Genomic DNA, 27,126 nt, shown 5'->3' with positions numbered 1-27,126 from the left:
CAAGCCAAGAGCTCTGCAAAGCTTGCATTCTATTGGAGGGATTAAATCGAGGTTTGCCTAAACTAGGGATTGGTAAATCTTCAGGGAGCACCCTCTCCTCGCATATACGAAAAAGATGGAGCTGAAAGAAACGGATGATCAATCTTCAGAGAGTTGCTCGTGTGCTGGGGAGAAGGGAAACAAAGAAGGGAACGAAGATGGCTGCTGCTCTGGAGAGAGAATTGCTAAGACTGTTAGCTGTTAGCAGTGTCACAGTATAGGTGATAGCAAACACCTGCTAGACATTTTTGATTATGTGTGTCAATGTTTCTTTTCTACGTATTAATCTTACCTACCAAATGATTGTCGCTGAAATTTCATTTCTGCTACCTCGCCCGATTCACGTGCAGATTTATGACAAACTCCCACCCACTGACTCAGTTTTGACACCATTGGTAACCCACATGTACATCCAATACCATAGTGAAACCCCTCCCTTTTTCCACATAATGGTCGGAATATGCAGGGGATTCTTGATGTTTTCAGCGACCTTAATTGGAACTGCAGGACGACACCTAAATCAGGACATGATGAGGTATTTTTATGAAGGAAAATTTCTCAACACAACTTTCTCGTAATCATGGGAGGGGAGATGACTCATCACCAGTGCATGGGGGCAAGTCTGCACATTTGATTTCATAGTTTATATGCATGTGATTGTGACGTAGCCTATATATATATGCTAGAAGGAACGCATATATATATAATTATGCTGGTTTTAAGTGGGAGTTGTGCACTCTTCCTAATGAATTCTCATTTCTTCATGGTGGTATAATAACAAGAGTGCAGTGTCCTGGAGTTGAGGCTATAGTGCATGGTGTAGGGGGGGGGGGGGTAGTCTGCAGGAAATAGAATGAGTATATATATACATGCATTATATTCATTAGCTATATAAATGTATAATTATGGTATAGATAATGGCACATGCATGCATGCATGAGGCCTCTAGCCATTATTATGTACGAAAGCCCTTAGGGGCCATTTATAGTTTCACGTTTAGGAATTAGGATTACTTAGGACTTATATAGAGATAGATGTGCATGCAGGATTTGGAGTGGCGGATATATATATTCACTGACTAATTCTAAGTTCTCGGTTTGGACTTTTTCGTAACGTACATCAAATGCGGTTTCTCCTGCCTTGCATGCATGGGCTATGATATCGATAATTATTATTATACAACCATGCAGGAGTGCATAAATAGGAGTATCGGATCAACGTATACTATGTATAAGATTGTATTATTGATCGACTCTTGTTATGATGATGCATGCATATACATGCATATATCACATGCAGGCACTTTAACTTGAAAAAATTTCAATCGAGAAAACAGACTATAAAACTATTGCATGGGTAACACTTAGTATATTGGTATAAATATGTTCATAATTATATAGTCTCTGAGAAATGTCTTGCATGGCTGGTTCTTAGGGGAGCTTTCTCAATGCATGGAATTTGATACGAATACCGGGAACGCCCGGGGGTCCAATGATGAGGGGTTGGATCCATCGTGAACAATAATTAAAACTATGTGTGTTAATAACATCTATACTATATAATTATGTACAATCAGTATAATTATGCATGCATGCATGGATTTCAAATAAAACTTTGCACTATATATGTAGCGGCACTATAATAGGGAAAAAACAATTATGTTAATAGCTGTGCTTTAAGGCTTTCCTGCATGTGGGCGTGAAAATTCTTTTTTCCAATTAAAGGTTATCGTAGTAGTTTTTTCGTGCCACTTTTTATCATTTTCAAGCAATCCAGCAATGTATGACTTCTCTGAGCCAGACTCAGGTGCAGACTTCTCTGAGCCAGACTCAGGTGCAGACTTCTTTGAGCCAGACTCAGGTGCAGGCTTCTCTGAGCCAGACTCAGGTGCAGACTTCTCTGAGCCAGACTCAGGTGCAGTCTTATCGACTTTAATGGCTTCATCTTGCATGGTACTATGATCGTGTTCGCTGAATCTAGAGTGACTTGGCTTGAGCTGAACACCATCACTCGTCGTATTCTTGCTCTGCACATAATTATATGTATTTCACAGTAGTCTGCATGCATGACTATTATTATTTATAAATAGTCTATACAATGGAAACGAGCATATACACTCCAATGTTAAATGCATACCCTGAATTTTGACAACTGCTATAATAATGTGTAGGCACATGCACACATAATAACTTTAGAGACTGAGCCTTAAATAGGTGTATACAAACATATGTATATATATATATGTGGCCATGCATGCATCTCTATTTTATAATAGCAGCCAAAGACTACCGTATATAGCAGGTAATTTTCGAGGGGTAAAAAATTCGTTGTTTTTGTGGGCACACTGATCTACACGAAATTTTTACCCACGAAAACGTAGGCGTGGCTTACCGTAACGCATGCAATGCAGTGCAAGCAATGAAATTTATACTCACGAAAATCACCGTTTTCGAATTTTTTACCCCACGAAAATTACCCTCTATATACGATACTATCATGAATAATAATATATAGGTCAGGTGCCTGTTAGTATTATTAATTTATAGGTGATCCACCTGTCTATAGAATTAAATTTTAAGGAAGATCTATATAATTATACCAGATTGTTTTTTCCTGAGGCAGAAGTTGATACAACACTATCCATTTTGTTTCTGCACTGCTTTAGGAAGTTTGTGACCTAAAATCAGAAGAAACATAAAAAAAATGCTAAAAAATGCCACACGCAAGTACCTTTTCACTCCTGAGCACATGGAAGATGAACACGAACAGGCCTTGCAGTGAGTTAAAGATAGAGAACAACCATGCAAACACAATAGTGCTGTTGTTGACTGAGAGTAGACCAAACACCCAAGTCAGCCCGAGCAATGGAAGGAGAATTATGGTGGCCTTGAAAAGTTGTCTGCATGCATACATATAAGCATTGGGATCAACATGTTACTGATGAACAGCATGAATGAGAGTTGACACACTCACGAGAATAACTGTAAAGATTCCTTTTTTTCACTTCGTTGCATGGTTGATTTTCTCAGATTATAGACACTACGCAAAGCAGCCAAGAGGAAGAATATATTCACCTGTACAGGTATAGTTGTTATAATTATAAGAGTGCATGTACTCTCAAAAACTGGCTGCTATATATAAAATTATTTTAGTAGATACTGTACGGTGATTGCACATAATCTGATGTTTGCGATTTCACTGTGTAGCTCATTTTGCTGGCATTAAATTAACGAATGAGAGTTAACAAACTCACGAGATATATACACTATAATTATTCCGATGCATTTGCAAGTTATAGAGATCTCACCAGAACAACTAGTAGCATTGGTACAACAAATGCCCATATGGCTCCTTTATCACCGGCACCAACGGCAATCCAACAACTGAATGTATAAAAGTAAACAAATAAATTGTCAGTTAATTGTTAAGGTTTACACGCTTTCTATTAGACATTTATTGAGGGAGAACTGCATGTATACATGTATATGCATGCATGTTTTAACATGCACACATGCAGTTGTCTGCATGGAGATGAGGTTCCACTGAATTATAAAAGTTACTTACTACTCTTCTGTTCCATACTGGTCATGAATCAGTCCAGCAGATATAGCCACTGGTATCACTGGAACAACTGCAAGAAAACATATTACCCAATGCACTCAATGCTATAGAGTTACAAGTGCATGTACAAAAATATGTATGTGGCCATGCATGCGGCCATGCATGCACTTCTATTTTATCACCGCACATACATGCATGCATAAATGGATGAACCCTCCACCCTACTTCGAGGGGTATCACGCATTTCTTATAAGAGAGAGGTTGTCTTCTTTGCTCATAGTGCATGCGCAAGAAAGGACAATCTTATAGCTGTGCAGTATGACAAGCATGCACGTGCAGTACATTAGTTTAGCCATGCATGCAGTGAAAGTGGTTGCTCATTGCACATATTATAATTATGCATGCATTCATGTACTTAGTGTATGCATTGTACAAAAATTACCCCATCCAATAATAAAGAATATCCACCATTTCTTGGATATTTGGTTGAAGACAAGCACCAACATGAGATAGAGCATGATTCCCTCACACAGCATCCAAAAGAACACAGTAGTGAACAGGTAATGAAGGAGAGCAGCCACAAACACACACGCTACCTGCAAGTGATTAAATATCAATATACATGCAGTATATAGACTCTCACTAATCCGGCTCTCTGAATTATGGTCACCTCGATATACCGGTCGCTTCGTTAGGTACGGACGGATTGCTATAGCGGGACAATACTGCACAAAACTTGCCCTGAAATGCGACCACCTCGCTATTCTGTACACTAGTAAGTTCCAGCCCCAAACCAGATGTTGTAATAGAATTATGCATATAATACGAATATAATTATTATGTTAGGGTGTGGTTTGGCAAGACCACGAAATGAGCCAATGGGTTCGAGACATGTACATAATTAGCCGCGGTCACTTTTTTTAAATTCTGGCCACCTCGCTAATGTGGCAAAACTTCACCGTTCCAAGGGTACCAGATTAACGAGAGTCTATACTGTAATATTATGTGCGTGCCAGTTCATGCATGAATGTCAATACACATATGCACTCATGCATGCACTATAGCCAGTCAGTATAATAGAGATATAGGGATATACGATAGACCATAATGATTACAAGAACGTGTTGAGAGTAAAAGGCCAAGTTGTGGATCCTACTGCATAAGTTTGGAACAGTGAAGAATCTTTGTGAATGAGCCAAATAAACAACACTTTGCTATCTGTATATATAACTTACAATCAGGCAAGAATTGTGATATCTATATAAGTATCTGCAATCTTATTTTTGGATGCCATAAGCACTTGCAAAGTTCGCAAATGGATGATACAAATATAAGGCTTGCTCATAAAATTCATATTTAATATGAATTTCGGTATGCATGTTGTCCGTTAAAGTTTTAAGGTAGACTGCATGTACCAGCTATAATAATACAATACTGCAGAATTTATAGAACTGATACACGACTCAAGTTATATACACCTCACCTCGTTGGCCACAGCTGTCTCTACTCCTGACAGGAACACCACGTAACCAAGGAGCAAAGAAATAGACAGGTTGAGATGGATGAAGTTATGAACCTTGGTCAGCAGCTCTTTTCTAAATATCAATAGCTAGTAAGGTTTTATACATATGCAAAGCTTCAATAATTACCTCAATGTCAAGAAATAGAAGATAGACAACAGAAGAAAGAAGATGGAGATGGAACAACCAACATAAGTCACCACCGATAGAGCAAACTTGATTTCTGTAGTTGCGTTCTAAAAGACCAAGCATAATTATAAAGAACTGATTCAAGTAAATTAGTATTCGCTGCATAAGGCTTACATTCAGTGCTCCAGTGACATCCATTAGAACAGCAAAGGCTGTGAAATGACTGCTCTCACAGACAATATCATATACTCTCATTTGCTCGTCTTCATCCACACTGACTGTAGTCACACCTTCCTTGGACCACGCGCTGTTGGCCGCATCACTGACAAAATATATCTTTGACAACAATAAACATTATAGAAGGACATGCAGCTCACCTAGAAACACTCCAAAATACACATCTTGCATTTTCGGCTACTTCATCCTCAGGGAACTGCACACACAAGCATGAATTAGTGTTGCTTATAAGTCCAAATACCTTTTGGGTGGTGAATCTGAAGGTTGCCTGTGTCTGAGAGTTAGTTAATTTCACGTTAGAGAAGACTTGACTAGAAATAACCTGTGATACTGGTCTGGTCGTGTTCCTGTGTATAATTATAAGCATACAATGAGACCGAGCAGAACATGACTTAGCACTGTTGATAATATACATTTCAAGGTTGGTTTTTGGAAGAAAATCCTCCAAGTTGGAAAATAGAATGTTGACTGCTGTAACATTCCCCTCTGAAAATTGAGACAGACATAATGGATAAACAGATTTTGGTTACCACCAAAATTTATGAAATACCTAGAGCACCTCTCTCCATAAGAAGAGCAGCTGGTATCACAGTTTGGGCTGATCCTGTTTCTTCACTAACTTCGACAACTTCAGGAAAGGTAATGTTATCCAAACTAGTGGTGTCAACTTCAATTGCAGCTAGCACTGCATGGACAGTAAATGTGAATAATTATACTAGCTTCAAATATCTAGTAAATGGTGAAGTACGCATACCGATGTTTTGTCTCTCAAGTATGATCTCCGTCATGTTGCCTGTATCCACAGCTTCACTCCTTAGTGCCAATGACACATACTGACCATATAACTCTGCATTCAACAGCAATTGCTGGCTCTCAGCAGAAGAATCCTGTCATATTTGCATGATTGTTAGTTAATTATCTATATCTGTATTTGTACCTCTTGTAATCTTTCCCATCCTTCTGTATTCCTCTCGTCCAGAACATTGTTGAGAACGTTCATAACTTCCTGCAAGGCACTAATAAAAGGGATGTTTTACTTAACTTATAGTCTTACTTCACTAAAATTGAGAGAAGACATGGGACTAGCAATCTCAACACTTTGAACTAGGTAATTCACACTTGACTTGACGATCGTATTAGTAGTGCTGAGGTCTTGAGGGAATATGGTGGAGTCTCCTGTTGCATTTACACTAGTAGCCTCCTCAAGAGAAGTAAGAAGGTCTTCAACTTCGTTCTGAGATGTATTGTTCTGAGATGCATTTCTAGAAAATAGTTCATTTGCCTGAATGGGGAATAGAAAACTATAATAATAGCTGATGAAAGACGAGTATCAATTAGGGCTTATATAGAGAGAAGAGGGCAGGCTATTCTTAGACTCACTAACGACATACTGTTACTCTTTTTAGACATTCCGCGTGGGCAAAAAACGTTTGCCACTACTGAATAGTATATGCCTCTGACATAAAGTTGGATGATTACAATGGGTAGATAGTGAGTTGCATGCCCTCTTCTCTTTATAAGCCTTTGACGATATACACATGCATAATATCAGTATGTATATAGATGACAGTGTATGTATTCGTTATAGTGTAAAGTACTACAGTAACTGCAAAGTCTCACCCTGTCATTAAGTGAGCTGATTACTTCGCTAGTGCAGTTATCAATATTCACTGCTTCCCAGACACCACCCAGTGTACAGAAACGAGTCGCAGTACCTATATACACATGCACATCAACACACAGTCACATGGAATGATATAATGATACCTAAAGTTATTCCATTTCCATTTTGTGGGCATTGTCGGGAATAGGAAAAGCCAGCCATAGTGGCAGGGAAGACAAGTCCCCATACAGAATCCTTTTCAGCTTCACACTGAACCATGCCTATAGAGAAAACTATAATAACAGTTGCTACGAGCATGAATGAGTATTAGTGGAGCGGAGTTCGACCAACACGAGTGTTTATAGATTTGCATTAGTTGAGCAGACTAAACTAAACAAGTACGAGGACGCAATCTCAAAGTTCGGTAGCCTCGCCTGTGTAAAGATTGGACCCGAACTGTACAGTCTGCCGGAACACATTAATTTCAGCTATATAGTATATAAAAATCAACAAGTCAAAGTTACTGTCTATAGTACTGACTTCAGATATCTCTGACAAAAGAATATGAATCGTCATTTTAACCGCGAGAGGATCTTGGCACTATTCCACTTCCCTTACTTGCAGGAATACAGTACTTTTACACATGCATGTGAATGCATACATAAAAGAATCACATAATAGTCTAGAAACAATCAGATGACCTTCTATTTAAAAACTCAACTTACTGTTACAGAGAACTTTATCAGTTTCAGACAATGAAGCCACAAATCCATTCAAGCACCTACAGTTGAACTGTCCCATGTTATTCAAACAAATAGAATTTTGACCACAGTTGCATTGTATGGGAGATAATCTCATGCCTCCAGGGTAACCATAAGAAATACCAAAGCTGAATCCATACACTGAAACACCTAGAACAGCTGAGCTGTTTTGATGACGGATAGAATGAGCTCCAGTAGACACACTCGTTCTACTTATGTGGCCACAAATCTCTCCACTTGAACAGACAACATTTCTCCAACCAGTAACAATGGAATTGTCTAACAATATCTGTGCAGTTTGAAAAAACTCAGAAGAAACATACACTGTGACATAGTTGGATACGAAAAGAGGAAACGCTTCGATAAAATAGTTACTTGTAAACTGCTCCATTGGAGGGATTATCATCATGAATGGGTCTCCCAAGCCGCCATCACTGTCACCACCATGTGCATACTGAACAACTAGTACTGGAGAAGTGGATTCAATGCTACAGAAACTGTTGATCGGGATTTCAAATTCTCTGAAACTCCCTCCACTTTGCAACTGGAATTCACTGACTGATACAACAGTGTTGCAGTTCACAGCTACACTTGCTGCTCGGGCACTAAGAACACGAATACGTTCACCAGAAGATCTACCTTCGAGAGATGCTACGAGGAATTTTGAGCCCCATGTCACAGTCGGAGGCACTTGTTCAACCAGGTGGTCACAATTGCCTATACCTTGAGGGACATTAGCACAATCAGATCCACTAAACACAGACAAAGGTTTGGAGCTTGTTATTCTTGTTCCTGTGAGATCATTATCACTTTCAATCTGATATGTTTCCATACTATTTAGTGTTATTGTTGAGGAATGGAATTTGACAACAGTTTCATTTTCACAAGCCACCAACAAAATCACACTAGGAGTGTTGCTATTAATGGTGTTATAAGAGATTCCATAATATTCGTATTCATCAACTGCCATTGTAGGACATGGTAACGCCAAATAAGCATCAGCAGAACCTGAATGAAAAGACATCCCATACAAATTGATGGTTCCTTCGGCTTCAACAAGAATCCCCTTGTTCCTTTCATTAACAGATAATACCTCAAAACTGGATGGAATGCTTACTGTAGTTGAAGAGTTATAAGCGTTCCCACTGATATTAATTGGAGTGATGGTGAAATTAACAGCACTTGACTCTGGGTTTGTGATAAACAAAAACAATTCAGGATCAATATTTGGAATTATATCTGCATTTCTTGGGAAACCAACAACGAATTTCTTGCCAGCACTTGATGAGGTCTCATCTAGGATTAATGGACAATGCAAAGATTACATGTATAATAATAGTTAGACTACAAGAATTCAGTCCTACCTGTAATTTGAGCATCATAAGATGGAGCAAATGTGATGATGACTATTGCCAATGCCAAAGTAGATCTAACAATTCTGTAGCTCATTATTAATTTTTAGCAACTGGTTCAGTGAGGCAAAACGATGTTTAGAGCTAGCCTAACTATTTCCATGGACTCCACAGTTTGTCAGATACAAATCAATTAGACTTGGTCTACAACAGATCAAGGAACAGTTTGGGCAAATATCAGTCTTCAAACTTGAGAAAAAATATTTTGCTCATATAACTTTTCTGGTTCAGGTGTCCAAACTTTCAAGGTTGACTGTTTCGTGGATGTCACTGTCAGGATATAGGTATACTCTACCTCTTCTAAAGTTAAAGAGATGTCCCACTTAACTTGCTCTTGTCTTTGCACTTGATCCAGAGATATTAACAGTTTAATAAAGGCATGCATGGGAAGATCAAGAAGATGAATCTGATTAAGAGAAGAACTCAGTATACGATAAACAAATGAATATCTTATCATTATAATAGACCTAACACTGAAATTGTTACGTAATTATGTATTCGTACTTACTTATTTTTAGAAAAGTATGATTTGATAATTACGATTTCTTACTATCAGTTGTAACTATTTCAGTTACATATAATTATGGTTTATACAATTAGACACTAGTAAATAAGATCTACATGGGAAGTACATGGGAAAAGTGCCTCAGAGCAGGTATACTATGGGACTTAGTATACCTAGTATTGCGTTGTCAAGTAATTGTATTGTAGTCAAGCGGTTTGCGCATGCGCACTAGTATCTAAATGAGTTAGACATGCACTGTTTTGTCAGTGTCCATGTGATTTAGAAGCCCTCAGCCACTTTAGTACCCTCGCTACGCTCGGGATACTAAATCAGTTCCTTTGGGCTTCTAAATCCCATAGAGCACGAAGCACGCTGGTTTCAAAAAGATGTTCGCAGAGAGAAATTTGTTAGGTGTCGACCATTTACCATTGTGGTGAGAGTATACAAATTTTGCTGGCTTCACAAGGTTTTGCCCTAATTGTGGATGCATGATGAATTGCAACACCGACCGTACTGAGCTACTGTTATACATATAGATACCACTATTGCCGGGCTATAATTATCGGAGTACGCAGCAATACTGTATTCAAGCACTCCTGACTGTACACAAAAGGCATTCTGTATGACCTTCATCACAGATACTACTATTCATTGTAACCGGCAACTAGTAGGAAAAGCAATCAGTAACTATGTTATTCATTCATTGCCTTTCCTACTGGTAGTTAAATGAATAGCATTAATGATTCATTATCACTCTATGTTATGCACCTATCAATGATATGCCCCACCCCCCCCCCACGTGGGGGAAATGTAATCCGGGAATGGTCAACATATTGACGCCCCATAGGTGGGGATCAGAGGAGGTCGGACATCACTTGAACTTTCACTAATTATGACCTTTTAATGACATTCCAGGCCAAATTGCTTTTTGTTTTTGCTGACTCAGCAGTAGCGTCTACTGTACTTCTCTGCTAGTCTCTATTTTAGCTGCCCTCTAAAAGTTGGGCGGCCTAATCACGAGTCTATGTTATAGAAGGCGACTGATTCATGAGACAATATTTCTGCACGGTTTCTGTCGCTGAATCTGTTGACAGCTAGTTGTGTTCGGTGTCTATGATGGTTACTGGACCTAACCCTATCAGCACATAATACCCATACTAGCTAGATATCCGCCTAGATCCAGTCATGTTCTACTGCTGAGTCAGCAAAAACAAAAAGCAATTTGGCCTGGAATGTCATTAAAAGGTCATAAATTAGTGGTGATGTCCACCTTCTCTGACCTGGAACAATTTGAGTAGACACTTCCACTCTTGATAAACAGATGACAAGAAACAGCTCCAGTGCTAGCAGTTCCATTATACAATACATATATACACACACTGTATTAAACCTAACTAGTTAGCTATAATAGATCCTCCTGGCTACAAACACTCTATACAGTTGAATACTGTGATGTAGAGGTCTAAACTTATATATACTGGTCTAAAGTGGCTTGGCTCAGCTGAAGTGTAGTTCTATAATAACTGTGGACTGGTAGCATTATCAAACAAGACACTGTTAAACAGTATACAGCCAATGATTGATATTCATCAAAATTACGGTAAAGCTGACAGTTAATTTTTGTTGATATAATATCTATAGCGAAAATTGCCAAACAGCAAAACCACCAGATATGAATTCATTACCAATAACCTATTAGTAAGCTTAGCTTGCACTTTTATTAGGCCAATGTTAATCAATGTCTTGTTTCTGGTTACCTCCCTCCTCAAATTTCACTGCCTCATCAAAAAACTCATTATTATGACATCACTCCATTATTTTCATTAGCCACACCTACTTGTGGGTGTGTCACATGATAAATAGCATAGATTGCAGCATAGATTAGGTAAGATTTTCCTTTTTCATATTTGTGGTTTTATTGTATATCCAGTGTGGTTATTTTAATTAACAGGAAATGGGGTTTTACAGGAAGTGATGTCACAATAATGAATAATGATAACCTCCCTCCCTCACTAGTGGTAAGGTGATTTCCAAACCAGAAACAAGACATTGACGAACACTGGCCTTACTGAAAGTTTATTACTGTTTTTTAGCAGAATCTCATTGAATCTCTGCTTATTTCCTGATCTAAAGCCCAAGAAGGGGCTCAGTCATATAGTCTCACTCATAGATACCTACAGGAGTCTCTGAGTGTGTTATTCTTGAAAGCATTCTAGTAGTCTATGTACACTAGTAGTCTATGTACACTAGTATAGTCTATGTATACACTAGTATAGTCTATGTACACTAGTATAGTCTATGTATACACTAGTATAGTCTATGTACACTAGTATAGTCTATGTACACTAGTAGTCCATGTACACTAGTATAGTCTATGTACACTAGTATAGTCTATGTATACACTAGTATAGTCTATGTACACTAGTATAGTCTATGTATACACTAGTATAGTCTATGTATACACTAGTATAGTCTATGTACACTAGTATAGTCTATGTATACACTAGTATAGTCTATGTATACACTAGTATAGTCTATGTACACTAGTAGTCTATGTATACACTAGTAGTCTATGTACACTAGTATAGTCTATGTACATGTATTTGCATGTTGCATGTACATGTATATACATAGCATGTAAATTACGTTCTTTTGTTTGATGGGGGGGGGGTAGGGGGTATGTCTAGAGAGGTTCAATGAGTGTCTGCTGAAAAAATGGTTGTCATTTCAGTTTGACTCTACGCTTTCTATGTGTTAAGTTAAGTTCTCTTCAACTGAAAATGATATTTATTATCTACAATCTAATTGTGGTTTGCTGTTTGGCAATTCTCTGTTGCAAGTGCACTGTAATGCACTGTAATATCTAATGAGGAGTCGAGCGTGTACAACGTACACACAAGTAAAATAAAGAGTATCTATAATTAAGGTGGGTATTCAAGACTATCACCTAGTATGTCTAGAAGTAGCCTCGTTCCCAGCTGAGTTGTCTCTAAAATAACGCTAGGTCAACTTTGTTCTATTAAAGAATAATCGTCCTGGGAACAAGGCTATAGTCTAGAGGATGCATGCCTAACTCAAACAATTTGTCATTAGCTTCTGTACCCCTGAGCTTTCCTGTTTGAAAAACTAGAGACCAAATTGCTTTATCTAGGAGTTGCTTGAGTTTATGAAAATGGTTGCTCTTTCTAAATCAAAATTGCGATGTTCACAACTGAACACACAAGCTCTTAATTAACAGTAGCTAAAAACTGTTTGCAGTAGTGATACCTTTAATATACTAATAATAGCAATCACCTACAGTGGAACCTCCGAATAATGGACAAGTTGGTGCAGGGGGTTTTGTCCGCTATTCAGAGGTTTCCTTTATTGGGAGGTTGTACCATGCATATAAGGTTACGTTACCCCAAATGAGACAATGATGACTTTAAATACACAAATTAATATATGATGAACTGAATCAGTATACATGTATAGCCATGGCCTTTGGGAACAGATTAACTACCACAAATTAACATTTATAATTATTGTAAATGTTGGAAAATGCAAGTGGACTATCGTCACACGACAGTGAGTGTAGTGTATAATGTGGGCTAAGGTACACTGATATACATAAGCATGTAACACTGGGACACTCATGGTAGTCACTATATACTAGAAGAGATAAAAGTAAATGGAGTTGGCAACAAAATAATACATAACTATACATGCAACAGTAAAATTAATGGATGTATATAATAATGGCTGTAATATAATTATGATAGTAGCCTTGTTTCAAGGCTTTCCTGTGAGCGTGAAAAATCTTTTATCCAATCAAAGGTGATTTTCTCGTGCCACTTTTTATCATTTTCAAGCAATCCAGCAATGTACGACTTCTCTGAGCCGAATTCAGATGCAGTCTCATCGACTTTAATGGCTTCATCTTGCATGGTACTATGATCGTGTTTGTTGAATCTAGAGTGACTTGGCTTGAGCTGAACACCATTCGTCGGATTCTTGCTCTGCATATAATAGATATTTCACAGTCTGGCACTATAATAATTATAATTTTATAAACAGTCTGATTTCTAACTTGAACTACAATGGAAACGATCGAGTATATTTACGCATGCTATACTTTAATATAGGCGATCCACCTGTCTAGACATTAAATTTTAAGGTACGTAGATCTATAATTATACCAGATTGTTTTTTCCTGAGGCAGAAGTTGATACAACGCTATCCATTCTCTTTCTGCACTGCTTTAGGAAGTTTGTGACCTAAAAATTAGAAGTGATCTAGACATAAAAATGCTAAAAAAATGAAACACGCAAGCACCTTTTCATTCCTGAGCACATGGAAGATGAATACGAACAAGCCTTGCAGTGAGTTAAAGATAGAGAACAACCATGCAAACACAATAGTGCTGCTGTTGACTGAGAGTAGACCAAACACCCAAGTCAGCCCGAGCAATGGAAGGAGAATTATAGTGGCCTTGAAGAGTTGTCTGCATACATATACAAGCATTGGGATCAACATGTTACTGAATAGCACGTGAGAGCACGTTGACATGCACACTCACGAGAATAATTGTAAAGATTCCTTTTTTCCACTTCGTTGCATGGTTGACTTTCTCTGTCTATAGACACTGCGCAAAGCAGCCAAGAGGAAGAATACATTCACCTGTAGGTATAGTCGTCATAATTTATAAAGGTAAAACTAATGGTGCAGATGTGTACTCTCAAAAACTGCTGCTATATACAATGAGGCAGATTGTACTCTGAGTCAAACACTGCTGCTATATACAATGAGGCAGATTGTACTCTGAGTCAAACACTGCTGCTATATACAATGAGGCAGATTGTACTCTGAGTCAAACACTGCTGCTGTATAATACACTCACGAGATATATACACTATAATTATTCTGATGCATTTGCAAGCTATATAGAGATCTCACCAGAACAACTAGTAGCATTGGTACAACAAATGCCCATATGGCTCCTTTATCACCGGCACCAACAGCAATCCAACAACTGAATATATATAATATAGGGATGAATAAATATTGTCATGCAGTTGTAAAGATATATAAAATTGGAAATGCATGTATGGGGGAAGCGCTGTATTATCAGTGGTGTAGGAAGCAATTTCTCAATGGGAGGAGGGGCTCTAGTTTTTTTAATGGAAAAAAGTGCGGCTATCTATATAGTGCAGCTTGATAAGTCATCTCTACTTAATATATAGCCTCTAAAGATGGGGGGGGAGCCCCCTTCCTACACCACTGATTATGTTGTAACATGCATGCAGTTGTCCATAGAATTTAGTAATTAAGGTTCCACTGAATTACGAAAACTTACTATTCTTTTGTGCCATACTGGTCATGAATCAGTGCAGCAGATATAGCCACCGGTATCACTGGAACAACTGCAAAAAACATATACCCAATGTTTTATCTTAATAATATCTTTATAATTTACCCCATCCAATAATAAAGAATATCCACCATTTCTTGGATATTTGGTTGAAGACAAGCACCAACATGAGATAGAGCATGATTCCCTCACACAGCATCCAAAAGAACACAGTAGTGAACAGGTAGTGAAGGAGAGCAGCCACAAACACACACGCTACCTGCGAACATTAAAGGATCAACATTATATAGTATATATAGACTCTCGCTAATCCCGCTCTCTGAATTATGGTCACCTCGATATACCGGTCGTTTCGTATATACTAACATAGCTATAGATATCTGCGATCTTATTATTGCGATGCCATAAGCACTCGCAAAGTTCGCAAATGGAGCAGTATTATGATATAATTATTATAAAATTATAGGCTTGCTCATAAATATGAATTTCGGCATGCATGTTGTCTGTTAAAGTTTTGAGGTAAACTGTACCAGTTATATACAATACTGCATGATAATTTATACATTCAAGTTATACCTCGCTGGCCACAGCTGTCTGTATTCCTGACAGGAACACCACGTAACCAAGGAGCAAAGAAATAGACAGGTTGAGATGAATGAAGTTATGAACCTTGGTCAGCAGCTCTTTTCTAAACATCAACAGCACAGCAAGGTTTTATACATGTATAAAGCTATTATATAATAGTCCTTCAATAATTACCTCAATGTCAAGAAATAGAGGATAGACAACAGAAGAAAGAAGATGGAGATGGAACAACCAACATAAGTCACCACTGATAGAGCAAACCTGATCTCTGGAGTTGTGTCCTACAAAAGACCAAGCATGCATAATAAGTAAATTAGTTCGCTGCATGAGGCTTACATTCAGTGCTCCATAGACATCCATTAGAACAGCAAATGCTGTGAAATGACTGCTCTTACAGACAATATTATATACTCTCATTTGCTCGTCTTCATCCACACTGACTGTAATCACACCTTCCGTGGACCACGTGCTGTTGGCCGCATCACTGACAAAATAACGATAATTGTAGTAATTAAATTTGGACAACTAGAAGGACATGCAGCTCACCTAGAAACACTCCAAAATACACATTTTGCATTTTCGGCTACTTCATCCTCAGAGAACTGCACACACAAGCATGAATTAGTGTTGCTTGTAAGTCCAACTACCTTTTGGGTGGTGAATTTGAAGGTTGCCTGTGCCTGAGAGTTAGTTAACTTCACATTAGAGAAGACTTGACTAGAAATAACCTGTGATACTGGTCTGGTCGTGTTCCTGTGTATATAAGCATACAATGAGACCGAGCAGAACATGACTTAGTACTGTTGATAATATACATTTCAAGGTTGGTTTTTGGAAGAAAATCCTCCAAGTTGGAAAATAGAATGTTGACTGCTGTAACATTCCCCTCTGAAAATTGAGACAGATATGGATAAACAGATTTTGGTTACCACCAAAGTTTATGAAATACCTAGAGCGCCTCTCTCCATAAGAAGAGCAGCTGGTATCACAGTTTGGGCTGAGCCTGTTTCTTCACTGACTTCGACAACTTCAGGAAAGATAATGTCATCCAAACTAGTGGTGTCAACTTCAATTGCAGCTAGCACTGGAGGGTAAATACAAATATACTAGCTTCAAATCAACTATCTAATAAATGGTGAAGTATACGCATACCAATGTTCTGTCTCTCAAGTGTGATCTCCGTCACGCTGCCTGTATCCACATCTTCACTCCTCAGTGCCAATGACACATACTGACCATACAACTCTGCACTCAACAGCAATTGCTGACTCTCAGCAGAAGAATCCTGGGAGTATATTTGCATGATTGTCAGTTAATTATCTATATCTGTATTTATACCTCTTGTAATCTTTCCCATCCTTCTGTATTCCTCTCGTCCAGAACATTGTTGAGAACGTTCATAACTTCCTGCAAGACACTAAATAAAAGGGATGTTTTTTAACTTATAGTCTTACTTCACTAAAATTGAGAGAAGACATGGGGCTAGCAGTCTCAACGTTTTGAATGAGGTAATTCACACTTGACTTGACGATCGTATTAGTAGTGCTGAGGTCTTGAGGGAATATGGTGGAGTCTCCTGTTGCATTTACACTAGTAGCCTCCGTAAGAGAAACAAGAAGGTTGTCAACTTCAATCTGAGATGTATTGTTCTGAGATGCATTTCTAGAAAATAGTTCATTTGCCTGAATGGGGAATAGAAAACTAGTGCTGATGAAAGATCGTCAAGAACGATTTTAAAGAGAAGAGGGTATGCATGCAACTCAGGCTATTCTCTCAAAGATCTGACTTCTTGACGATAATTATAGACACGTGCATATTATAAGATCTTGACAATATACACGTGCAATATTATTCAGCATACGTATATATGTATAGATGACAGTGTATGTATTCGTTACTACAGTAACTGTAAGAGTCTCACCCTGTCATTAAGCAAGCTGATTACTTCGCTAGTGCAGTCATCAATATTCACTGCTTCCCAGACACCACCCAGTGTACAGAAACGAGTCGCAGTACCTATACATACATGCATATCAACACACATGCAGTCATGAATGATAATTATACCTAAAGTTGTTCCAGTTCCATTTTGTGGGCATTGCTGGGAATATGAAAAGCCAGCCACAGTGGCAGGGAAGACAAGCCCCCATACAGAATCACGTTCAGCTTCACACTGAACCATGCCTATAGATAAAAACAAGTTGCTTCCAGTCGGAGCTGTGATCACTAGTGTCCGATCGTTCGATTTTCGTCGAGTGTAATCGACTTCCATTTTTTCCAAAACTACACAGATAGAGTTAACTGACACAAACTGGGCCCAATCTAGATAGAGTACAGTACATGGTGGAGCAATTGCAGAATCAGTAAACCTTGCAAAGCTGAGCTAGAGTAAGTTTGTGCCTGACAAAAGTAAAGTGCCCACCCCAGAAAGCTATGGTGGGTGGGGCTAATTGCTGACTCAGCACTTACATTTGTCAGGCACAACGACTCTAGCTCAGCTTTGCAAGGTTTACTGATTCTGCAATTGCTCCACCATGCATGTGCTGTACTCTATCTAGATTGAGCCCAGTATGTGTCAGTTAACTGTAGCTGTGTAGTTCTGGCAAAACGGAAATAGATTACACTCGCCAAAAATCGAATAATTGGACAGTTTTTCTAGTGATCACAGCTCCGACTGGAAGCATAGGGAATTTTCGCTGGTTAGTAGTCCCATAGCCACCTATTGGTGTGTCTGTCTATAGCACTGACCAGGAGCAGATGAGGGGATGGAGTGTCTTACTAGTATGCATAGTATTACAGATTCACTATGGTCTTAACCACATTTCTTTGTTTGTAAGTGCTAAGTGCTCTGTACATGTGTGGCTGATAACACGTTTGATCTGAATATCATGTGTCAGCAGCACTTAGCATAGCCTCGATCCCAGGCCGCTCTTCCTCGAAGAGATGTCTTATGAAGGAGGCTATACACTTAGCGGTTTGACATTTTAATATGGCATGATTTGTATGTAGCTAGCTAGACAATACAGAATCTGCAGTAGTAAGACCAAGAGTGCACTCTTGGTAAGACGCTCCATCCCACTGTCGTATCACAGTAGTTTGAGGGGACCGAGTATTCTCTGGTATAGTCATGGAATATGTATGCAGCCTTAAAACATTGGAGCATTGTCATACTTATTGTGACCACTCACTTTAATGCTATAGGGGGGGTGACATTATCATTCTAGCTCTTACTGTCAATGTGTAAGTCTGAGTTGTCTCAAAGTCTAGCTAGATATGATGCAACAAATAGTTGACCAGTATCAGGCTCAAGTATGTAATGGAGCGGTTGTCAGGATGATCAGTGGCCATCAAAAATTGTCCAATGAAAGCACCGCGGGTGCTGATGCCTCGGTGGAGGTGCCAAAAAGCTACATAACATAAAACTACTAATAGCTAGCTTTTATACACACATTGATTATAATTATCATGATGAATTTTGCTGCATGCAATCAACCGAATAGTGGGTAATGATCGACCATGATTGTTGTTAAAAACGATCGATGCCAAAAGTTCAAGTCTAAAATTAATGGCTGCAAGTCAGCAGAGCCTTGCAGCTCTCTGCTCACTGTTGCAGCTACCAATAGCTAGCGTTCTAGTGCAGAGCTAACTACTAAGTAAAGTAGTAACACTCGGTGAACAAGTTTTGCTACGGACTCTTCTGAAAAGGCTGCAATAGCATTCCAAGTAAGCAAAACTAGGCATAACTCGAGAACGAAGCATTATTTTGCAAATCCACGAATTAAACTCCAAGTAAACATGACTAGAAGCCTATAGAAACTCTTACTTGCACTTGATTCATCCTTGAGAAGCTGTAGCGGTCTACACACACACACAGACACACAAACACACTACCGTATACCTCACTTGCGCATGCGCACCGAGGCATAATAAAAGCAGATTCAGATATCTCAGCAGAATATTGAGGGAAATCAAAAAAAGGATATGAAGATCACTTCAACCATAGATAAAGAAGAGAGGGATTGGCAACGGAAGTTAAAACGTAGACTTTTGTGCAGGGGGGTGTGGCTTGCAGGGGGTGTGGCTTAATCCTGAAACGATGCGTGTTGTCCCCCACCGTAATGCCGCGAAACACTTTTTTTTATGTTTGAGGCCTTACACAGAGCTTTCTAAGACCCCCCCAAACCATGCTTCTTGATGATGTGTATTATGTGGAAATTTCCAAAATTGTTTCTAGATTTTTGAGAAAGAGCTACAGGTACATAGCGCTTTTTCACCTCTTTTCACCGTTTTTTTATGGCTATGTACCAATTAATAGCACCTATAATATAGCTAAGATTGTCTAACTAAGTAGTATCCTGGATCACATATAGCCTCAAGCATGGAAATGAAGTCTAAAATCAGTAGCAGGGTTGTTATACTGACAGTAAGACAATCAGTTGTCTCCTCAACCATTCCCAGCCTATGCTTTACTCGAGGCTGTCTTGCTACGTTGAAGTAGACAGCCTTGAGTAACGCCAGGGCAACACGGATGGTTATTCGAGGTCGATTTTGTTGCCAATCCTTGCTCTATCTATGCTTCAACCACGAAAGGATCTATGCACTACTGACTCCACCGTCCACTGCCATTACTCGCAGGAATACAGCACTTGTACACATATGCATGAGCGCATACATGCAAGAACCACGTGATATAGTCTAGTATATAATAATCTTCTATTTAAATACTCAACTTACCATTACAGACAACTTCATCTGTTTCAGATAATGAAGCCACAAATCCATTCAAGCAGCTACAGTTGAACTGTTCCCTGTTATTCAAACAAATAGAATTTTGACCACAGTTGCATTGTATGGGAGATAATCTCATGCCTCCAGGGTAACCATAAGACAGAGAATTGGATGTGCAGAATCCATACACTGAAACACCTAGAACAGCTGATCTGTTTTCATGGCGGATAGAATGAGTTCCAGGAGACACATTCGTTCTACTTATGTGGCCACAAATCTCTCCACTTGAACAGACAACATTCGTCCAGCCAGTAACAACAGAATCGTCTAATAATATTTGTGCAGTTTGAAAAAACTCAGAAGAAACATACACCGTGACATAGTTATTACATTCGAAAAGAGGAACGAAATAATTATTTGTAAACTGCTCAATTGGAGGGATTATCATCATGAATGGGTCTCCCACGCCATCACTATCCCTACCATACGCATACTGTGCAACCAGTACTGGAGAAGTGGACTCGATGCTACAGAAACTGTTAATAGGGATTTCAAATTCTCTGAAGCTCCCTCCACTCTGCAACTGGAATTCACTGACTGATACAACAGTGTTGCAGTTCACAGCTACACTTGCTGCTCGGGCACTAAGAACACGAATACGTTCACCAGATAATCTACCCTCGAGAGATGCTACGAGGAATTTTGAACCCCATGTCACAGTCGGAGGCACTTGTTCAGCCAGGTGGTTACAATGGCCTATACCTGCAGGAACTTCAGCACAATCAGATCCACTAAACACAGACAAAGGTTTGGAGCTTGTTATTCTTGTTCCTGTGAGATCATTATCGCTTTCAATCACATATATTTCCATACTATTGAGTGTTATTGCTGAGGAATGGAATTTAACAACAGTTTCATTTTCACAAGCCACCAGCAAAATTACACTAGGACGGCTACTAATGGTGTCATAGGAGCTACCATTTTAGAACATGGTAACGCTAAATAAACATCTGCTGCATCAGTAAGTGAATGATAATGATAAGACATCCCATACAAATTAATGTTTCCGTCAGCTTCAACAAGGATCCCCTTAATCTTTCTGCTTTCATTAACAACAGAGAATACCTCAACTGGAATTACCGTAGTTGAAGAGTTAGAAACATTCCCACTGATATTAATTGGAGTGATTGTGAAATAAACAGCACTTGACTCTGGGTTTGTGATATACAAGTCTGTTCTTTGGAAACCGACGAATTTTTTGCCAGCACTTGATAAGGTTTTATCTAGGATTAATGGACAATTTAAGGATTACATATATATCGGACTGAATCGTCACTAACAATTGTGTAAACTGTTAGCCATGAATATGGGCTGGAGGTATAAACCACAGCAGACCATGTGCGTTTTTATGCTGATATTATTTTTAACTAACTAACCACTACACCTACGCACCCACTTAAGATGCGGTGTGATAGTGACATGGTATGACATACTCATACCGGAACCTAGTTTACACTACAACTGCTATGTACAGTTGGATACTCTCTTCATACCTCCTGTAGACCTTTAAGCTGTTACGTAATTACGTATTCGTGCTTACTTAGAAAAGTATGATTCGATAATTACGATTTCTTTTTTAAAAAGGATTTATTTTAGTATATTTCTATAGTCGATACTTGAGAAGGGCACCTGCAATAATAGCACAAAGTACGCCGGTTTCAAAAATTTTTTTCGCAGAGACAAATGTGTTAGATGTGTCGACTATTTACCGTTGTGGTGAGAGAGTATACAATATTAAAGGGAAGGTACCATGAAAAAATAAAGTTTTATTTTTTTGCCTTAAAATGTTCTTTGTGGGGTATAAAATAGCCCTGAGACAAAAAAATATTTTTCTGAAAATTAACTTTTCAGAGAAACAGGACTGTAGAAACACAATTTCTGGCTTAAAATTTTGCTTCCTGTTGTGGTCAAATGTGGGCGCGGTCAAACGTGACGTCAGAGTAGGCATTTGTGCTGCATGTAAAATGTATTCTGTGTGTGTTGAGTGTGTTGCAGCTGGTTGCTCCTTTACATCTAGCAGTCATACAGTTCTCTCAGTTGAAATATGAGTGGGAAAAACAAGTCCTATTTACCAGAGCTCACTGAAAAGCAACAGAATCCTGTTTCTGTGTACAGTGAAAACTCACAGATATGACCTCCCTTGCTGCTCAGTTTGGGATCCAAAAGAGGAAGAAGCTGAAATCTGAGGTCTGGAGCCATTCTAACTGTTTTCTATAAGGCAGTTATTCAGAAATAAACTGCCATATTGTCCTGTAAAAAGAGAGGCCCTGAGATCAGAGTCATGGAATGGAGAGATAGCCCTATAGAGAAGTGCCCGGTCGGCCACTGTATAAGGAAAAGCGAGAACGGAGACAGGTTAATAGCTTCTGTTTTTGTTCAATCATGTATAATTATAATACCTCGCTGCAGTTGATACTTGATGCTTTACAAGAGACAACCTCTCTATACCGTGACTCCTGCATGTAGACCCGGCATGCAACTGAGACTCCTGATCAGACTACATATGCATGCAGTACCTCTCTTCCTATTTTCATGTTGGAAACAACTTCAGCAAGGGTCTCATTGTCATGCAAAGACCAGTGAAACTAAAACTTGACGTGTTAATAATGTAAAGATTACCGATAGTAACTCAAACCCCATCTAAATTATAAATTATAACTACCAAGGATGTCGATATTTAGTGTGAAGTGCTTGGACTCATGCATGGTGACTCTCCCCCTGTTGTTAAATCCCATACAACCTAATTTTGAGCCCAGCATCTTCTTCTCCTAAACGTTTGTCGCGACATTGACAAAAACGTAACTTTTAAATTGTCTCAAGAGTAATACACGTAATACAGGTTGAGTCAATAATCCTGCATGTGAAGAAGAAGGAAATTTGTTACGAATCGCAGCTATACTGCATGCACAGCTTGGTAGAACAACTCGTATAATTATATGTCTTCCAAGCCAGCCCCAGCACAACCGACTAGTTAAGAAAGTTATACCTTTCGCACTGATAAACTTACTGGTGTATACTTCATTCTCATCTGCCTCACCATATCTGTGTTTGTGGGCAGTGTACGCCATCTGTAGCACCCACATATCAAGGATCAAATCCATCACACTGATTCTCTATTGGTATATACATTTCTACACAACGTACTACCGCATGCATTCACACCTGACACACTCAATTGCATGACTGTATACTTATACATATAGACCTAGTCTATATACTAATTAGTCAATTAACATTTCCTATCCTGCCTTCATTGTCACCATCATCATCACCACTCGAACTAGCATGGGAAGGCTTTCTCGCTCATACAGATATGGCTCCACAGCGCTTGTTTTATCTTCACTGCAGCTTTTTTCATGCTCAACAGATGAGAAGGAGTAGGAAAAACTCAACTGGCTTGAAAATCATAGCTAAAATCACATGTGTCTGTCAGTCAGACTCATGCAGCCACCAGTATGCATCAATTCAATGTTTACTAGTACCTACTCTGACGTCACGTTTGACCGCGCCCACATTTGACCTCAACAGGAAGTAAAATTTTAAGCCTTTCTTAACAATCCTGTTCCTCAGAAACTTTAATTTAAAAAAAAATTTTTTTGCATCAAGGTTATTTTATATCTCACAAAGAACATTTTAAGGCAAAAAAATAATACTTTATTTTTTCATGGTACCTTCCCTTTAAATACATATTTTAGCATAAATTGTTTCTTATAATTATGCCCCTGGCAACAAATGTGACATAGCAACGAGTGAGACTGTTTAAATAGCTACCATCTTTCACTCGATTGACTAGTAAGTAAGTAACATTCTTGGAAAGCATTTTCTCAAACAATCAAAAATGTCTCACTCCATGCGCATGCACCACCAGCTTTATTACAATAGTATTACTCCAATACAAGGTTTTGCTCCAATTGTGGATGCATGGTAACAAGAGATGATAACTGCACGAATTGCAACACCATAATTATTGAGCTACTGTTTATCCTAGAGTTCTCATTAGGAAGAGTACGCAACTCCAATAGACTATACACAAAAGGCATTCGGTCTGACCTACAGTGCCTTCAGCTTTGAGAGTAAATTTAACCACAGAGTGAGTAGTTGTACTTAAAATGTATCTCAAGATTGGAACATTTCTAAGAAATTGTGCTGATATACCATTGTGTAGGTGAATAAATAACTACAACCTTATTTGAAAATAATAATAATAATTATTTCCCCAAAAGTTGTTGTAGTGGGAAATCATTTTAGGTAAAAATGGGGGTGATCGTAAAATATATGTGTAACATGAAATATCTCCGTAACTAAAGTATTTCTGGACAACTTTTTTGTATCAAAAGATAGAAATTTATTAACAATTAATGTGCAAAAACAATTAGACCTTAGCCGAAAAATTTGCTTGAGTTCCATCGCTAAGCGAAAAGGCACCTAAAATATCCCATAATTGAGTATTAATTAGTACGTGTACTTATGTAAGCTATACATAACCATGCATGCATATGTTAGCTAAACTATTCAGTGTTGTGCCAAAGTTCCATACCTTAGCCAAAAACAATTGGTCTTTTCCATCGCTAAGCGATTGTCCACTATAGAAAAATGTTGGTGTTTTATAAACCACCACATACCCACCACCTTTGGTTGCCATGGAAATATTTTTGGATATATTTTATAATTTGTTTACCAACACAATGGTATCATCATATTTTCTTAGAAATGTTCCAATCTCAAAATATTTACATTTATGTGCTAACACGTACCAAATTGCGTTTATTTACTCTATAGCACTGTACATCACAGATACTCACTATTCATTGTAACCGGCAAGTAGGAAAGGCAATGAATAAAATTAGTAACTATGTTATTCATTGCCTTTTTCCTACTGGCAGTTCATTAAATAGTGATGATTACCTTTGTCACTATTATGTTATTTTGCAAATTGATTTCGCCTACTATGGTTTTAAGTGGGAGTTGTGTACTCTTCCTGAAGTTGTGATTTCAACCATCACCTCTGTAAAAGGCAAAAAAATATCAACTATTGTAAAAAGATAAAGCTATTGTTATCTCATTCACAGTATATACTGTCTCGCAATGCACTCATTACAGTAAACTATATGAACCCTACCGTCATCATCCACAATGATCACTGTGGTTTGGCTCCTGACTACTGTGACTCCAGTAGTTGGACTGACCACACTCAGTGATACAGTGAATATCTCATTTGCCTCAAAGATTCTGTCTCCATTTGTTGCAATGACAATACACTTGTCTGTTGTATCAGTAGCAGTGAATGTTCTTGTCACCGATGCTGATACAAAGTCTGTATCTGTAGCTGGAATAAACCAATTAAAGAGCATGGTAACATTGAATGTGTTTCGTTTCCCTCACCTGTTCCTCCACTGCTGGTTGCCAGTCTGACTTCAATATTTCTCCCTAACTGTCCGGTCAGCGAAGCACAAACTGTTACTATCCCTCCTTCCGTAACTTGCTTTTGAATTTCCGTCATTTGTATGATAACACCTGTAATAAAAATAGAGGGTATATATACATGCATATAATTATGCTAAAATAAATTCCACTGACCACCATTGGCAGGGATTGTCACAGTAGTGGAGCTCCCTCCAGATATGGTGACCCCACTAGGGAGATCCGGGTGTAGTGTCACTGTGAATGTCTCATCATCTTCAAAAATGTCATCACTTGTGGCTATTACAACTAAACACTCCTGATTTGTGCTTGAGTCTGATGCAGTAAATGTCAGCTCGCCTGACGCTAAGCTAAAATCACTTAAAGAAGCTGTATACAAAGAATCGTCATAATAAGTTAAACTAATGATTAATATTTACCAGTTCCGAATGTAATGGTTAGACCCACAACTACACTTCTCCCCAACTGTCCAGTCAAGGTTGCACAAACCAATACCGTCCCTCCTTCAGTGACTGACCTCTGACCTTCAGTCATTGCAACTGTGACATCTGCACAAGAATTATCATGATTCCACCAACAATGAAGTCTCACCATCATTATCTATTACAGTGACAATACTTTGCTGCCCCACAGACACTCCAGCAGTCATCGGTACAATTGTCAGCGTAAAACTCTCAGAATTTTTAAATACAGTGTCATCTATAGCAGCAACATTCCAGCAAACTTGGATTATAGTGTTGGTCAATGTCAGTGTGCTTGTCGGATCAACAGTGAGATCTATGGCCAGGGAAACAGTATAGCACTAACAATATACATACTAGCTAAATGCATATACCTTGAGAGAATCCCTCACTGCTCATCAGTTCTACCACCACCATAGCCTCTCCAACCAGTGCAGGGGTGACTTTCACACACACTGACACAGCCTCTCCTCCCTCAGTTACAGTGTAAGAGGCCTGAGTGAAGTTCACTGTCAGTTCTGCATGGCTAGTAGCAGTGCACAAATTACTCTCTGACCATGCAAGTACTGATATAAATAGCACTAGTAACTTCATTTTCTACTCTAGCAGTGTGTAGGCTAGTTTCTGCTAATTTTGTGCTATTGTAATTATATTCCTTAGCCTTGTTTCCAGGCCGATTTGTCTCTAAAATAACGCTAGGTGGACAACTATAGCTCATGTGTATAGTTAAGGATCTTTACCAAATTCAATTATT

General features: G+C 38.6%; 2 protein-coding genes across 3 annotated transcripts in view; both read right to left on the bottom strand.

Moving 5' to 3' along the window:
• Window positions 1-1,342: 1,342 nt before the first annotated feature.
• Window positions 1,343-27,033, bottom strand: LOC135343205 (uncharacterized). Of its 2 annotated transcripts, none has more exons than XM_064540204.1 (27): window positions 26,747-27,033; window positions 26,503-26,688; window positions 26,331-26,459; window positions 26,068-26,280; window positions 25,873-26,004; window positions 25,610-25,816; window positions 21,407-21,713; window positions 7,815-8,815; window positions 7,254-7,370; window positions 7,107-7,201; window positions 6,541-6,768; window positions 6,424-6,492; window positions 6,241-6,373; window positions 6,037-6,171; window positions 5,900-5,972; window positions 5,728-5,833; window positions 5,627-5,682; window positions 5,424-5,571; window positions 5,250-5,356; window positions 5,084-5,195; window positions 4,043-4,196; window positions 3,604-3,670; window positions 3,347-3,422; window positions 3,013-3,113; window positions 2,770-2,938; window positions 2,639-2,716; window positions 1,343-2,065 (listed from the first exon to the last, which is right to left on the bottom strand). In XM_064540204.1, exons 1-27 carry the CDS (start codon window positions 26,964-26,966, stop codon window positions 1,715-1,717), a joined length of 4,770 nt encoding a protein of 1,589 aa, XP_064396274.1. In that variant the 5' UTR covers window positions 26,967-27,033; the 3' UTR covers window positions 1,343-1,714. The 2 variants fall into 2 exon arrangements, with proteins under 2 accessions (XP_064396274.1, XP_064396279.1); XM_064540209.1 differs by having other exon boundaries at window positions 25,610-25,810.
• The window catches only part of LOC135343223 (adhesion G protein-coupled receptor L3-like), a 35,040-nt gene continuing 21,113 nt past the window's right edge, over window positions 13,200-27,126 (bottom strand). Inside the window, exons 28-29 of the mRNA XM_064540218.1 lie at window positions 13,946-14,023; window positions 13,200-13,765 (exon numbers count right to left, since the gene is read on the bottom strand). Of these exons, the coding sequence (XP_064396288.1) occupies window positions 13,520-13,765; window positions 13,946-14,023 (324 nt within the window). The 3' untranslated portion in view covers window positions 13,200-13,519. The remainder of the gene's footprint in view (window positions 13,766-13,945; window positions 14,024-27,126) is intronic.

The sequence above is a fragment of the Halichondria panicea genome, chromosome 1 (assembly GCF_963675165.1).
Source record: "Halichondria panicea chromosome 1, odHalPani1.1, whole genome shotgun sequence".
Lineage (NCBI taxonomy): Eukaryota > Metazoa > Porifera > Demospongiae > Suberitida > Halichondriidae > Halichondria > Halichondria panicea.
Note: the sequence above shows the minus strand (reverse complement) of the source record. Positions and strands in the feature narration are given on the sequence as shown.